General features: G+C 42.7%; 1 protein-coding gene across 3 annotated transcripts in view; it reads right to left on the bottom strand.

Moving 5' to 3' along the window:
• HPRT1 (hypoxanthine phosphoribosyltransferase 1) overlaps nt 6757-17598 on the bottom strand; it is a 36759-nt gene continuing 25917 nt past the window's right edge. Inside the window, exons 6-10 of one of the 3 annotated variants that reach the window (XM_021079503.1) lie at nt 14515-14532; nt 12339-12421; nt 8221-8267; nt 7990-8066; nt 6757-7459 (exon numbers count right to left, since the gene is read on the bottom strand). In XM_021079503.1, the coding sequence (XP_020935162.1) occupies nt 7412-7459; nt 7990-8066; nt 8221-8267; nt 12339-12421; nt 14515-14532 (273 nt within the window). In that variant the 3' untranslated portion in view covers nt 6757-7411. The remainder of the gene's footprint in view (nt 7460-7989; nt 8067-8220; nt 8268-12338; nt 12422-14514; nt 14533-17598) is intronic. The other 2 variants (NM_001032376.2, XM_021079504.1) reach the window with 2 other exon arrangements.

The raw sequence follows: 17598 nt of genomic DNA, 5'->3' as shown, positions 1-17598 counted from the left end.
GCAGCTGTAGCTTAGATTCAACCCCTAGCCTGGGAATTTCCATATGTCAAGGGTGTGGCCCTAAAAAGACAAAAGACCAAAAAAAAAAAAAAAAGTTAGGAAAAGAAACTCTACAGAAAAGCTACCAAGTTTAGGGAGTTCCCGTTGTGGCACAGTGAGTTAAGAATCTGACTGCAATGGCTCAGGTAGCTGCAAAGGTGTGGGTTCGATCCCGAGCCTGGCACAGTGGGTTAAAGGATCCGGTGCTGCAACAGCTGCAGAGAAGGTCCCAGCTGCAGCTCAGATTCAGTCCTTGGCTGGGAACTGCCATATGCCGTTGGTGTGGCAATTAAAAAAAAAAAAGAAAAATGAAAAGCTTCAAAGTTTGAAAGTCACTTCACTCATGAATCAAAATGGGGAAGCTCATTACGAAGTACACTCATGCTGTGTAAAGAGAAAACTTGAAACTTAATTTGGCTGTTATTATCAGTAATGCTTGAAGTCACAAATAATAATGAAAAACCACTAAAAAATCATTACTCTTTCAAGTGGTTGGAAGTATCTATAACATTTACATGTACAAATGGCAAAGAGCACACACAATCCTTCAGGCCAGAAAGTTATTTTGTCTGAAGTTGCCCACGGGATCATAAAATGAGCCAGCAGAAAAATCTGAAGATCCCATTAGAGGAACTCCACAGTTGTCTTTGAAAATGCTTCCCAGTGTCAGAGGAAGCAATTTACATTCTTTTCTTTAATGATCTTTATTTTTTCCATCATAGTTGATTTACAACGTTCCGTCAATTTCTACTGTACAGCAAAGTGACCCAGTCATATATATATATATACACACACACATACTTTTTCTCATATTATCTCCCATCATAAGTGACTAGATACAGTTCCCTGTGCTCTGCAGCAGGATCTCATTGCTTATCGACTCCAAATGCAATAGTTTACATCTATGAACCTCAGACTCCCAGTCCATCCCACTCCCTCCCCGTCCCCCTTGGCAACTATAAGGCTGTTCTCCAAGTCCATGAATTTCTTTTCTGAGGAAATGTTCATTTGTGCCATGTATTAGCTTCCAGGTATAAATGACAGCATATGGTATTTGTCTTTCTGACTTACTTCACTCAGTATGAGAGTGTCTAGTTCCATCCGTGTTGCTAAAAATGCCAGTATTTCATTCTTTTTAATGGCCGAGTAATATTCCATTGTGTATATGTACCACATCTTCTTAATCCAGTCATCTGTTGATGGACATTTGGGTTGTTTCCATGTCTTGGCTGTTGTGAATACATGAGATGCATGTATCTTTTTCAATGAAAGCTTTGTCTGGATATATGCCTGAGAGTGGGATTGCTGGGTCATATGGTAGTTCTATATTTAGTTTTCTGAGGTCCCTCCTTACTGTTTCCATAGCGGTTGTGCCAATTTACATTCCCACCAACAGTGCAGGAGGGTTCCCTTTTCTCCACACCCCCTCCAGCATTTGTTATTTGTTGACTTGTTAATGATGGCCATTCTGACTGGTGTGAGGTGGTACCTCCCAATAGTTTTGATTTGCATTTCTCCAATAATCAGTGATGTTGAACATTTTTTTTCATGTGCTTGTTGACCATCTGTATATTTTCTTTGAGAAATGTCTATTCAGGTCTTTTGCCCATTTTTCTTTTTTTTTTTTTTTTGTCTTTTTGCCATTTCTTGGGCCGCTCCCACGGCATATGGAGGTTCCCAGGCTAGGGGTCCAATCGGAGCCGTAGCCACCGGCCTACGCCAGAGCCACAGCAACACGGGATCCGAGCCACGTCTGCGATCTACACCACAGCTCACGGCAACGCCGGATCCTTAACCCACTGAGCAAGGCCAGGGACCGAACCCGCAACCTCATGGTTCCTAGATGGATTTGTTAACCACTGTGCCACAATGGGAACTCCTTTTGCCCATTTTTCAATTGGGTTGTTGGGTCTTTTTTTTTCTTTTTTGCTGTTGATAAGTTTACATGCTTAAAGATAGCTGTGACCTCAAAAAAACTCTTTAATGTACAAGCCATTTGGAATCATTGAGCTTAATATTTTCCTCTACAGTGTATTAGTTTCCACATAAGAGCTGGGTGCCAAAGGTTAAGTGGCAATGAACTAAGAGCCAGGCTCTGGAATAAAATTACCTGGGTTCAAATTCCTCATCCGCCACGTCTAGCTGTGTGATCCTGGGCAAATGATGCAACCTCTCTGGGCTTGTATTTCTTCATATGTGAAATTGGGATGATTTAAAAAAACCTCACCCCACCTCATAGGGGATTCAAAAGTGCTTAGTATGGGATTTCCCGTCATGGCTCAGTGGAAATGAATCTGACTAGCATCCATAAGGATGCAGGTTTGATTTCCGGCCTTGTTCAGTGGGTTAAGGATCCAGCATTGCCGCGGGCTGTGGTGTAGGTTGCACATTCAGCTCAGATCCCGTTACTGTGGCTGTGGTGTAGGCCGGCGGCTATAGCTCCAATTCCACCCCTAGCCTGGGAACCTCCATATGCCGTGGGTGTGGACCCAAAAAGACAAAAGACAAAAAAAAAAAATGCTCAGTATGGTTCCATTGCACATGGTGATAATTCAGTAAATGATTACTAATATATAGGGGTTTTTTTCCTTTGCTCAACCTGAAAAATGTTTTGTTTCTTATTCTAGGTAATTCAGTATTAATTTTAACATATTCGCTTTTTAACTTTCTATCATCCACTCAACAAATATTTATCAAGCACTTTAATCTGCCAGGCATTCCCATACGTGTCCAATACAGCCGTGAACAAGCCTGTCAGGGTCCTGCCCTCACGGAGCTGACGGTCTACTAGGGGAGACAGCCAGTAAGTAGAGAAATACAGGAAAAGCTCCATTGGGCGGGTGTTCGTAAGGGAACAGCTTTGCCATGGACGTTGCTGCCCAGGCCATATGGTACGGACAAGGTCAACTGCAGTCCAACCCAAGTCTCAGATGAATGCCCTGGGCCCTCCCGGGAACACAGGCAGCCTTGGGAGGAGCTGTCCCGAGGCCATTTGCCACCCACCTCCTCCTCCTTGGTTCCCGTGAGGCATGGGACTTTCAACCTGGCCACCCCACTCAGGGTGCAGCTGCAGGCTATGCAGTCATTTGGTTGGAGTGTGGAGCCCGGCTCCTCCACGGCAGGGCATCCCACCACTTGCGTCATCTCTCCTCTCTAGTTTCATGGCATCCTGTGGGACTGGGGATACAGGAAGCTGACATCGCGCTGGTCTTGGCTACGCTGCTAAATAATAAACTATCTGCATCCCCTCAGGCTTTCTGCTCCCCCCACCTCCCTGCCCCGCCGCTCGAATGGATGGCAGAGCAGCTCCAACTAGCAGCTGTGGTCGTAGCTGCCATTTAGGGAGTGCACTTGGGTCAGAGCTGAGGATCACGAGGAAACTAAAAGAGAAGTGATGAGAGAGCCTCTGAGGCTGCTGGGGAGGGAGACCAGGGAAGGGTTTGTCAAGGTGATCCTGAGCCAGCTGGGCCCATGGGTGGCGGGGGGGGGGGGACGACTGAGTGACAGGCAGGGGGAACAGCAGTGGGAAGTGAATGTGCAAGGAGACGGAGGATAAATCCAGTTACACAAGTGGCCAGGGGCCAGTTTACACATGGGCTTACCCACCAGAGGATGGTTCGAGCTTTCAAGTGGTAAGGAGGCAAGTGATAAACAGCTAAACACGGGGGTTAGGGGCGCTGACCCTCTGAGTAGTCAAACAGCCACACAGAACCTTTTTTTTTTTTTTTTGTCTTTTTAGGGCTGCACCGCGGCATATGGAGGTTCCCAGGCTAGGGGTCGAATCAGAGCTGTAGCCGCCAGCCTACACCACAGCCACAGTGACGCCAGATCCTTAACTACTGAGTGAGGCCAGGAATTGAACCCGCGTCCTCATGGATACTAGTCAGATTCGTTTCCGTTGAGCCACGACAGGAACTCCAAAAAGCCGCAAAGAACTTGGCAGTTCCACATGCTTGGGTTCAACCCACAGAGGACCCTGTAGCACTGTAGGTACTTATTGAAATATACCTGTGAATGTGGGCCTGCGCAGTTCAAAATCATGTTAAGGGCCAACTGTACCCTGACGTACGTTTTTTAGAAGATCATCATCCAAAAAGAGGAAAAGAAAACCCTAGAATGAAGAATGACCCTAAGTGCAATGCGGGGTAGGGATGGGGCTGACCGGTTCTTGTCCCTTTAAAAATGCAAATTAAACCATACCCCTCTCTAGGGAAACAACTCTCAAGTGCCTTCCCTCTGCGGAATGCGCGCCATCCGGCCTCCGTGTCACAGCCAATGGAGGGCCTGAGCAGTCCGGGGTCTGGCCGTGGCCTTCCTCTCCAATCCCAGCTCCTACCCCTCTCCTTACTCTTGTCACACGCTGACCTTCCTTCTCTCCCTCCAGCATCTCAGATGGCTTGTCCCCATCTCAGCCCCCTTTTGCATTTGCTGTTCTTACTGGAAGAACTCTGTGCTCCAACTCTTCCCTTTAGTGGTAGCTCGACCATGACCTTCCCCAACAGCCTGACCTAACATGGCGCCCAACCCGGGTCCCCAGCCCCTCCCACATTGCTGTTGGACAGCCTTCACAGCCTGCAACTATTTGAATTCGTCTATTTACTGTCACTTGCCCCAAGTGGAATGTAGCCCTTATGAAATCAGAAACCTTGCTCATCTTCCATAGTTCCTGGCACACTGTGGGTGCTTGGTGTGTTTCCAGAATCTCAAATGCAGGTAAGGACATTAAATGTTTAACTTACCAAACTAAAGAATCAGAGCAGTGGCGCAGATTATCTATAAATCTTTTTTATAAACGGGGGCCTACCTATATTTACAGGTATGACATGGACAACAGTCTAAGCATTCGCAATGTGGGAACCTGAGAGGTTTGACACAGGCACCTCCCAGGTGGCTAAGGTAAGCCCCAACACGCCCTCGGAGGGTAGTACTCCTAAAACAGTTCATGTTGCCCTTGGTCCTAAAATCAAGCAAAGGACATTTCATTTCACTGTCCTGTTTCCTCTGCACCACCGCATCCAATTAAACCTTACATTAAACCTTACAGTAAGCCTGTGGACAAGCCAGCATTATTTCTATTGATCAGTTGAGGAAATAGGTTCCAAAGTTAAGGGACTCGAGGTCACATAGCTAATAAGGAAAGGTCAGGATGGTCTAACCTAGAGCCCTTAGCTATTCACTCATTCATTCAACAACCAGCTGAGCTGCTACTACGTCTGAGGCACTAGCTATACATCACTGAACAATACAAATTCTTGTCCTCCTTTATCCTATGCACACGGAATTCCCTTGTGGTACAGCAGGTTAAGGATCTGGTGTTGTCACTGCAGTGGCTCCGGTCGGTCATTGCTGTGGCGTGGGTTCCATCTCCGGCCTGGGAACTTCCACGTGCCATGGGTGGGGCCTCAATAAGTAAATGAATAAAATATTTTATATGTAATAGTTCGAACCTCTTCATCTCTTTCCCTCCATCTTGCCCCTCCCCCTTCACTCTATTCTTCGATAAAATGAAAACACCCTTGCCCTCCTCATAAGGAACTTACACTCTAGAAGACAGGAAGGGGAGAGATAGGGTGAGTACAAATAGAAATGTAAATTATTCTGCAGGTTATTCAGTTATATCACCCAAAACTGCCAAGAGCCAACGATTTTTAACTACAAGAATGGTAATTTCATACGGTTCGACCTAACCCAAGGAGCCAAGTGCAACTGGAGAGAGGAGGTGAGGAGGGCCTACGGTGGGAGGCAGGATGCAGGGGAAGTGAGGTGGGAGGTGGCGGGCTGAGAAGACGACAGGGGTGAGGAATTATCCTGGCTATTATCTGCACGTATCTTGGCCTCACAGGATTATTAGGAAGACCTGATGAGATGACGAAAGTGAAAACATTTGTAAACTAGGAAGTTCTAGGTCTTTAACAAATTATTATTTAGTATCATTTAAAGATCCCTAGTTGCTGCTAGAAATTACAGCAGCTTTTTTATTATTTTTTTCTTTTTAGGGCTGCACCCGCGGCATATAGAGGTTCTCGGGCTAGGGGTCCAATTGCAACTACAGCTGCTGGCCACAGCCACAGCCACAGCCACGCCAGATCTGAGCCGCATCTGCGACCTACACCACAGCTCACAGCAACACCGGATCCTTAACCTGCTGAGCGAGGCCAGGGATCGAACCCACATCCTCATGGATACTAGTCGGGTTCTTAACCCACTGAGCCACAGTGGGAACTCCCCCAGCAAGCTTTTTTTAAAGGGATAAATATAGCTGGATGGCTTGCAAGGTTGCTAGTTCATACCTTACCTGGCAGAGAAGCAGTGAAGAATTTGAGTTTAAAACTTTTCTTCCTGCTCCCAGAAAACAAAAGATTTTATTACTGTTCTTTAGTCGACAGGGTACTTCTACACAAAGAAGGTTAATAGTATGTCTGAAAACAAACCGTGGAGATGCTTGTGGGGTTGCAATCTAACAGAATGCCGAGAGAGCCATGTGATTTTAGCATAGGCAAATATAGTAAACTATATACCACGTGTCTCAAATTGCATGTCTCCGAAGTAGGTAAGAATCTCAGTAGCTCCACCAACCCATTCTACCAGATAATCATTATTTTCTGTGCTTGGTAAAGATTACAATTAAACTAGCTACTAAAATTTAACAGACAGGGAAAAGTAGCCAACAGAAAACTACACCAGGTTAATTTGTAGAGAAACAACAGGCATGCATAGTTTCTTTTAAAGAGACAGCCTTTATTTTAAGGATTTTTACACTGACGAATTCAAAAATTGGTAGGTTTCTGGAATTTATGGGTCTGTACTTATTGACAACAACTCACCGGAAATAATCTGAACAAGAGAGAAAATACAGTCAATAGTGTTGAAACCTACTAAAATAATCCCAGGACATATTTTTTATTTGACATAACAATACCTCTAAGTGCTGTCACTGATATGAAACTGACTGCTTACTTTTCTAAACACACAGTGGTAATAATTAACAATATTCAATCACTTCTGTTCTTTCCTGAATATATAAAAATTAAAGTACCAATTAAAAAACTAATATATTCTTCTCTTTAAATGTTTCTTACAGATACGATTTCAATATTTTCATTCAATAGTGGTGTGGTTTAAGAGATTTTTCATTCACGAGTCAAACAACAATCCACCCAAAGGGAACCGATAGTCTATAGGCTCATAGTGCAAATAAAGAGTTCAGGAATGCAGCAACTGACATTTCTAAAATACAAAACGTAAAATTCTTAGAAGATAACATGCAATTAGCTCTACTAAGCAGCTGGCCACAGAACTAGAACATGTGATAACTTTACTGGTGATTTCAATGGGACTCCAGATGTTTCCAAACTCAACTTGAACTCTCCTCTTAGGCTTTGTATTTTGCTTTTCCAGTTTCACTAATGACACAAACATGCTACAAAATAAAACATCCAGAAATTCATCTTAGAAAAGTGTATTCAGAAATGAAAGGCAAGAACAGTCGTTTGCATGTCTTATGTGAATAGGATTACGCTGCAGGGGTTTGTACAAGACAAACAGAGGTTTGCGCTGCCTCCCGGATCTTCCTCACCCGGGTTCGCAAATGCGTTCTTGGGACTCCTGCCTCTGGAGTAGGAGGCACGCATTTGAAGGCGAGTGAATTAAAAGACTTAAGCTGGTTCATTTATTTCTTACTTATGACCACATCTATCTTCTGAAATAATAATGGGACAGTTACTGTACATTAAAGCTGTTCAACTGTTTCAGCCAGAAAGAAGTGTCACCCTAGCCTGGCCAAGTGCCAGCTCTAAGGACGTCTGTACTCGACTACAGCTTTATGTGACTAATGGGAACCATCAGGCTGTTCAAATGATGAGGTGCTGGAAAGAGAAAACAATTCTTCTCTTTTGTAAATTGTTATATGGGTTCTGAAAAATGCGAGTGAGGAAAAGAAGCATCACTTACATTCAAGTCCCTGAAGTATTCATTGTAGTCAAGGGCATAGCCTACCACAAACTTGTCTGGAATTTCAAATCCAACAACTAAAAAGAATCATAATCCATCATTTAGATACAGAATACATCACTTTCAAATTGAATACATGCAAAGAGTCTCTAAAGCAACTTTAAACCATTTCATATAAAACTTGTTTGGGTTAAAGATGGTTAAATGATTGACAAAAACGAATTCACTTACAGTCTGGTCTATAGCCAACACTTCGAGGGGTCCTTTTCACCAGCAAGCTGTGAATTATAAAATGTGACATGTGACACAGAGAGACACTGCAGGGCACTACAGAAGAGAACATTCATGTGCTGCAGCATGGTTTCATCTGCAGTTCAGCCCACCCTGGTCAGTTTTAATAAACCCAAAGAAAGACTGAAATGGAGAGCTCAATCCCAGGGGTCCCTGGGCAGGGGGTGCTGTGGGTTCACATGACAGAGGAGGCCTTGGATTCATCTCCACCTGGAACATGATGGACCATTCTGAGGGCTGCCCCCGACTCACTGGGCGGCTGAATGGGTGGGGAACGCCAATTGAGCAAGGTGACCAGATAGAGGCTCTCAGTCCCAAATTCCTGGGAAATACAGTCACCAAGCCACCAATGGGTGTGGCAGAGGTGAGTATCACCTCCGGCTGAAAAATAAGTAGCAGGGTGAAGGAGCTAGTATTTAATTTTGAGAGCAGAACCTGCAGGTAGGATGCGTCAACTCTAACAAAGTCTCATTCATAACCCAAGCACTCCCTGCTGAAATTTTTCAACCATTTAAAAAATCTGTAACGGTGTTTTGAAAGCCTTTACATATGTTAATAAGGGCAGTCCCGATACAACTTAAGATTTCATACCTTCCTAGATAAATATATTAAAAGGGCTCGAAAGGACTTAAAAGGATGCTCAACCTTAGCTGCACATTAGAGGAAACTTTAAAAAATATGTAACAAAACTCAGATACCCAGGCCATACCCCTGACCACTCACATCAGAATCTCGGGGGGTGGGACACAGATATAGGTGGTTTTGTGTTTCAAACTCGTGGATGACTCCAACGCACAGCCCAAATTGAGAAGCACTGGCCTAAGCAAGCAAGTCCCTCGTGAGTCTCCTTCTAGGAATCAGAAGGCATACCTGGACTCGATTTCCACTCAGAAAGGAAATAACGAACCAATCAGAGCAAACACCCAGCCATGTACCTCACTCATCCAGGAACAATCCAGAAAAGGTATCATTAAATGCAGTGCAAGCTGTACTGAGAGTTCTGGGGAACCTGGCACCTCATATGCCTATAGATCTGAATGAATTATTTTGAAATAATTGCAGATGCATAGGAAGTTGCAAAAAAAAAAAAAAAAAAAGGCAAAGGGAGGGCCTGCGTGCCCTTTCTCCAGTTTCCCCCAATGAACATCACACATAACTGTAGTGGATGCCCACACCCAGGACGTGGACACTGCTGACCTTATCCAGATTTGTATGTGTGTGGTTCTACGCAGTTTTCTCACATATGTGGAGAAACCATGTAGCCACCACCACCAGGATGCAGGACTTTCCATCACACCTGGCGTTCTCTTGCTACCTCTTTATTTATAGTCACATTCACCCATCACCCCTAACCCCTGGCAACCATTAATCTGCTCTCCATTTCTACCATTTTGTCACTTGAAGAAGGTTGGATAAACGGAATCATATAGTACAGTACTCAATACAGTACAGTACAGTATTGAGATGGGCTTTTATTGGTACAATTCCCTTGAGGCTCTTCCAGGTCGTTGTGTGGCTCAACAGTTTGTTCCTTGTTAGTGTTGAGTAGGATTCCCCGGTAGGGTGGCCCACAGTTATTTTGACCAGTCACCCACTGAAGGACAGTTTGGTTCTTTCCAGTTTGAAGCCATTACAAATGAAGCTGCCATGAACACTGATAGGCAGATTTTTATGTGGACATTAAGTTCTCATTTCTCTGGGATTAACGCCTAGACTGCAACTGCTAGAGTTGTATGGTAGTCACATGTTTACTTTCTTAAGAAACTGCCAAACTGTTTTCCAAAGTGGCCATAGCATTTGACATGCCTGTTGGTTAATAGTTTTTAATTAAACTTTTTTTTTTTTTGTCTTTTTGCCTTTTCTAGGGCTACTCCCCTGCCATATGGAGGTTCCCAGGCTAGGGATCGAATCGGAGCTATAGCCGCCGGCCTACACCACAGCCACAGCAACATGGGATCCAAGCCATGTCTGTGACCCACACCACAGCTCACAGCAACGCCGGATCCTTAACCCACTGAGCGAGGCCAGGGATTGAACCCGCAACCTCATGGTTCCTAGTTGGATTCGTTAACCACTGAACCACGACGGGAACTCCATAATTAAAAAAAATTTTTTTTGCTCTTTTTTAGGGTGGCACCTGAGGCATATGCAAGTTCCCAGGCTGGGGGCAGAATCGGAGCTACAGCTGCCGGCCCACACCACAGTCACGGCCACACAGGACATGTGCCACGTCTGTGACCTATGCCACAGCTCACGGCAACGCTAGATACTTAACCCACTGAGCAAGGCCAGGGATCGAACCCACATCCTCATGGATACTAGTCAGGTTCGTTACTGCTGAGCCACAATGGGAACTCCCTTTAATTAAACTTTTAAGTTAAGAAGCTTTCTGGTCATTCTTAAACCTGCACTGAATAAAAAGAATAAGCTTGACACTTACTCTTGTTATGCACAAAGCATGTATACACATACACTACATAAAGATATATAATATATCTGTGATATTAAAATGTAATGGTAAGGAAGAGATGAGGAAAAAAGAAGGCTGAGAAACAACTCAAACACCTGACTTGGGCCAGCTCCATCACTAAGAAATGACCTAGGTATTCTGTTTACACTTCACACCTCCAGCCACAGGAAATAGCTCTCTTGAGGCAGCCTATCTCAGTTTCACAGCATATTCCAAGAAAGAGGCACAAAAGAGCATCTGGAGGAGCCCGAGCCACAGTAGGGTGACATTTAAAACCCTAAAAGCATGGAGAGAAATAAGCAAGTGCACTGACGGGTTTACAGGAAACTACTTAGTGCCCTCAAATGCATCATTTATACACACTCAGCATGCCTGTCCCCAGTCCATTTAAAGTAAAAGCTCACTTGACAATACACTTGCACCAGCTGTCAGAAAAGCCCCCGCGGACAAACTGCTGACATATGACTCAGTAGGAGGCTTACTGGGATTCAAAGACACTGGGCAGATATTCTCATCCTTCAAAAGGTTTATAAAAACTGGTTAATCATTTAGGAAAAAAAAAAAGTTAGATCAGTATGTGACCCCTACACAAAAACTGCAGATTGGTCAAACATTAAAAACAACAACAACAACAAAAAAACACCCAGGGATGTCACTGGACAAAAAGCTTAAAATAATAAGGTATGAACTCTGAGCCAGGTTGCCTGGGTTCAAATCTCCCTGCTACAGTGTTTTAGCTCTGTGCCTGTGTGGCTAACCCCCTATGCCTTGGTGTCCCCCCATCTGTGAAGTGGGGTAACAGTCTATCACAGAGCTGTCAGGGAGTGAAACCCCCATCAAGGATAAACATGGGTAGAACTAATGAAGCAAAAGCCAAACAGCGTAGGTCAGACCAGGAGGTGAGGCTGGCTTAGAAGACAGGAAACAGGCACTGCACATTTCCCATGTGGCTACAAAACCTGATGCATCACTGGTTCCAGGAGCTCAGGAGCGCCAGGGCCCACCCCTTCCTGCCACTGCCTAAGCCCTCTTTAGGATCCTTGGTCTCAGTTTTGCAAAGAGGCCAAAAATCCTCTGCCATGCTACTCAGGACAAGTTGACGCCATTATCAGATTGCTGAAAAACCAAATGTTAGGAACATTAGGCAATAAGGTGACTGCACGGAAAGGCTTTAACACATGACAAATTATTTACAAAGGACACTTACTGATTCTTATTTGAGATTATATTACGTTTTGAAGATAAAGAAAACTGGAGTTCCCATTGTAGCTCAGCAGTAACGAACCAGACTAGTATCCATGAGGATGCAGGTTCGATCCCTGGCCTCGCTCAGTGGGTTAAGGATTCTGCATTGCCATGAGCTGTGGTGTAGGTCACAGATGTGGCTCGACTCTGGCGCTGCCGGCAGCTGTAGCTCCGCTTTGACCCCTAGCCTGGGAACCTCCACATGCTGTGGGTACGGTCCTAAACACACACACACACACACACACACACAAAAAGAGTTGAGAGAACTTACCCTATAAAGAAGCAATTACTTAATCCTTTTTCAACTGAGGAAAGGAGATATATCAAAATGTTATGTACATACCTTGCAACCTTGACCATCTTTGGATTATGCTGCTTGACCAAGGAAAGCAAGGTTTGCATTGTTTTGCCAGTGTCAATTATATCCTTTAAAAAAAGGGAAGACATTTAAATGGTAAATAAAACCATCATAGCTTAAAATTCATTATTATATAAACACAAAATACCCAAATCCCACGTATAACTGGAATAATGCCATTTTTTTTAGTGTAGTAATTCTCACCACAATTCATACTGAGATATTCTAGAACCTGTAAATTTAGCTCTCAGCAAGCAGTAGGAATGCTAGTCCTCAGGGTTGGATTTTATAGACATCAAGAGGTCAATGACAGCTAATTTAAATATATATATACTTTCATATATATATATATATACTATACAAGTATGCATACACACATATTAGAGAGTTGTGTGATGCTGCCCTTTATTATAAAAGATATAGGGGATTTTCATATATTCAAGATCAGGATACTCTCCCTTCAACTCTCAGATGCAGGTGGTAAGAGATCACACCGAGAAACACTGCTTTATATCATCTTAAAAGGATCCAGAGTAATAAGGTTTTTACCATGTAGAATGACTACATGAAAGTGAATCTTAGCAATTTAGTCAAAAGTAGGACATTATTTAAAACAAACCCATGTTTAACTGCGAAATTATTTCTTAAACCAAAACCCTAATGCTCTTCAATGAAAACACTCTCTACAGAATGGTATAAAGCAGTGTTCACAAAGTGGGGCTTTAAGTCATCAGAAACATCGGGGCTGGGGATTTGTGAAAAATGCAGATTTCTGGGCTGTGGCAGACGGAATTCTGATAGCCCTCAGGACTTCCGCCCCCTGGTGTACACAGCCAGAATAACCCCGCCCTGAATGTGAGTGGGACTTGTGAAATGACAGGCTAGTCATTAGGTTATGTTAGACAGGAGAGCTGGAGCAGCCTGGAGAGATGCTGCTGGTTTTGAAGAAGTCAGCTGCCATGTGAGAAGGCCATGGGCCAGCAAGAAAATGGGGCCCTTAGTCCTGCAACCAGAGGAACTCAGTTCTGCCAACAAACTGAGTGAACTTGGAGGAGGACCGAGAGCCACCAGTGAGGCAGGAGCCCCAGCTTTGATTTCAGCCTCATGAGAACTGGGGCATAGGACAAAGCTAGCCTGCACTCAGGGCTCCTGACCCCTAGGACAGGAGACAATAAAGCTGAGACAATAAATATAGACTATTTTAAGCTAAGTTTGTGGTGATGTGTTAGGTGGCACTTTACCACAGACAAAGTGAATCAATCTAAAGTGGAATTAGTGAATGTACATTTAAAAAAACAACCAGTTTCCAGGGATGACTCATGGACAAAAACCCTTGGAAAAGGATGTTATTTGTTTATTTTTTAATCTGTAAGCGAAAGTTTCTAAAAACCCTGACGACAACAAAAATGAATTAGGGGTTATTGTTGCTCTTAAGCCTTACACCATTCTACATACAAGAGTGAGAACTCAGCCTTTGGTGGGAGTACAAAGCACACGACCACTATGGCGAGTCATTTGTCAATAACGGCAAAACTGAAAACGTACAAACGCTATAACCACTCATTCCACTTCTAAGTGCCTGTATCCAGAGCGAACTCACACCCCTGCACACAGGATACTGCAAAAGGATGCTCTTAGCAGCCCTGTTATAGTAGGAAAAATTGGAAGCAAGCTCCCTAATTGCAGGGCAATAAATAGGTTGATTTGTACACTGCAATGCTATGAAGGATTAAAGCCAAGGAACTCTCTATGTCTCAACATGAATAACCTCAAAACCAATTTCGAGTGAGAATAACAAGTTGCAAGAGAGATACAGAGTGCAGCACCATATAAATTATCAAAAAATATATTTTGTATATGGCTAGACATGTGTAATAGAAGCATAAAAACATGGATGGGAATAACACCTGCAACTTTAAAAGAAATTTTAAAAAGTCAAGCCACAAAGAGAGGGTTAAGAAATACACCAAAATTTTTTTCATTATCTAGTAAGAATAAATCACTAAATATTTCTTACAAAAAAACACACCCTCACTCCCTTGTAACACAAGCCCACCGTTAAAACTGATGAGAAGGAATTTCTTTCCCTGGGTTACCTTTAGGACTGTGCATACCAAGTCAGAAAATCATAAACACCATATTGAAAGTATGTAAAACTTACTTCAACAATCAAGACATTCTAGAAGAAAAAGAGAAATTAAAATCAAGACAATGAATCAGACAGTGTTTCCAATTATAATTCAAATCACAACAGAACAAACTCTAACGATTTATCCAAATCTTGTTTTAAGAATCCTTTACTATACTGGAGTTCCCTTGTGGTGCAGTGGATTAAGGATCCGGCACTGTCGCTGCTGCAGCTCAAGTCACTGCTGTGGTGTGGGTTTGATCCTTAGCCTGGGAACTTCCTCATGCCACAGGCGAAGCCGATAAGAAAATACTTTACTTTATCAAACCCTGATTTAAACAAGTGGGCCATGGAGTTCCCGTCGTGGCGCGGTGGTTGACGAATCCAACTAGGAACCATGAGGTTGTGGGTTCCATCCCTGGCCTTGCTCAGGGGGTAAAGGATCCGGCATTGCCGTGAGCTGTGGTGTAGGTTGCAGACACAGCTCGGACCCTGTGTTGCTGTGGCTGTGGCGTAGGCCAGCGGCTACAGCTCTGATTCGATTCCTAGCCTGGGAACTTCCATATGCCATGGGAGTGGCCCAAGAAATGGTAAAAAGACAAAAATAAATAAATAAATAAACAAGTGGGCCATCTATTAGGATTTGGAATTCATTAATAAGAAATTTTCAGAGCAATGGAATTTTTAAAAATAAAATTTGACCCATACGTTCATGTTTTAAAAGTTTTCATTACTTAAAGAGAGGTCTAATCTTGGGCAAATCACAAAACTGCTCTAGGCCTCAGTTTCCTATATGTAAAATGAGGAACTTGAACTAGTATGTGTCTTCCAAGCCTAACATTCAAAAACTCTAATTTGTATAATAACTCCAAAATCAGATATTTACTTTACCATATGGAATCCAATTCGAAACCCATTTCCTCAGTAGGCTGAGACTGATCTGCATTTTCTGGATGTGTTCATGTTCTTGGACTACACTTAAGAAAGATAACAGGGCTTCCTTCCAATTTCTACCTCTCAGAATTTTAGAGCTGGAAGAACCCTGAGAGCAAATACTGTCTAACAGTTACCTCCAAGGTCGAGGTAACTGTCCTATCTATGCTTGGCAGTGAGGAAGCACGTCACACACTGGGTATATTCATTGTCACAAGAAGATTCATGTTCTACTGTTTACCTGTAGTTCTCATTTCTCTGTCACATACCTATAGCATCAGAATTTTAATGTTCTATATACTCTTAGGGCACACAAGATCCACTGGGTTAAAAGAAATATTAGCACTTTTGTAAAACTTCAACTTATTTACTCTGTAATTTATACTTATAACTGCATGTATTTATAATATACATTATATTACTATTATAGTCCATATATAATGTACTCCTTTCCTCATATCACAACCAATCTGTTTTCAAAAGATACTGTAACCTAAATCTTTAGGAAAATTGAATATACAGTTGACCCTTGAACAAAAAGGGAGCCAGGGCCACTGACCCTCCGCACAGTTGAAAATCCACATAGAACTTCAGTTGGCCCTCCCTACCCACAGTTCCTCCGTATTCAGATTCGACCAATCGCAGATCATGTAGCAGTGTACTAGGGCTTTACTGAAAAAAATTCACATGCAATGGACTCACACAGTTCAAACCTGTGTTGTTCAAGGGTCAACTGTAGTCGATTAATGAACCAATAATTGTTTCACCACCTACCACATGGTTCTTTCTCAGCTGAAGTATAACATCAGTAACTGTGGCTCACTGATGCTGCGATTTTTACCATGGGATGGAGTTATAGTTTGAAAATAGCACTGAATTATGACACAGAGAAACAGGACTCTAGTCTTGGCTCTAATACTAAGTAGATGCACAACTTTGATTAAATCATAATCATAGCTTTTTAGTAGCATGTGACAGTTTATACAAATCAAAGTCTGTAGAGATTAAATATTTGTCCAACACAAAACTGTAGCATCCAGAGTACATCATCGCTACTGTTTAAAAAAAAAAGAATGAGAATTGCTACCATTACTGAGAGCTTATTTTACATCAAACAGTAACGTCCTTAGTTAATAAATGAAAAAAAAAAACCAAAACCGAGGCTCACGTCAAATGACTTGCCTAAAGTCATAAAAATAGCCAAGTGGTAGAGGATAGATTTCAAGAGGGGTTTTCAGGGTCCAAAACCCATATTCCCAACCACTACCTGGAAAAGAAGGGACAAGTATGCATATACATACATATCTGCACACACACAGTATCCCCAAGAGATGAACTGAAATAGAAAGTCTAAGTAACCCATAATTTCACCACCAAGAAATAACTGCACCCAACTTCTGTGTCTTGATTTTTTTCCACAATAAATGTGCTTTACTGTGACTATCATGAAAAGAAAGTTATTTTAGAAGCAGAGACCTTTTAAGATCAGAGAGCCATGAAGTGGGACAGAGCCATTAGGTGGGAAAGGCAAGGTCAAATGGAATCACAGAAAGCTTTGATGGCTAGGCTCCTTCCAGCACTAAAAACTGATTATAGGAGTAAGGGCTTCAAATGACTTCTAAATATGGGCAAAACATGCTGAAAGGGAAGGAGGATAGGTCTGGCAGGAAGGGAAAAGAGTCAACAGATTATAATTTCTCCTTTGAAGTTTTCAAAAGATGTTGAGGAAGACAACACTAGTTTGGCACGACCCTGATAATGGGACCACAGACTATGACACAAGTGTTGTATGTTAAAGTTGCTTTACAGATGCTCAGTCAAGTAAGCTAGAAACACTAAAATCTAAAAGCCAGAGGAAGAAAAGCACTTTGGAGCCAGACAGATCTATCTGCATTTAATTTCAAGCTCTACCACTTAACTGGCAGTGTGACCTTGGCCAAATCTTTTGACCTTGCTAATAAGTGTCTTAGTTTCCCAATCCGTAAAATGGGGGTGAAGAAAATCTACATTACAGGATTCTTAGGAAACTTTTATGAGATTATGTCATTCTATTTGGCATTGTGTCTATAAGCAAAAAAATAACTGCCAGCTGAAAAAAATGTACCTTTCCATCATTTACCACTGGTTACTCAGAAATCATTACAGTGTTATCAGAAGAATAATACTGAAATAGCTTAAAAGCTC

This window comes from Sus scrofa, chromosome X, assembly GCF_000003025.6.
Source record: "Sus scrofa isolate TJ Tabasco breed Duroc chromosome X, Sscrofa11.1, whole genome shotgun sequence".
NCBI lineage: Eukaryota > Metazoa > Chordata > Mammalia > Artiodactyla > Suidae > Sus > Sus scrofa.
The sequence above is the reverse complement of the archived record's forward strand: the minus strand, read 5'-3'. Positions and strand labels throughout refer to the sequence as shown.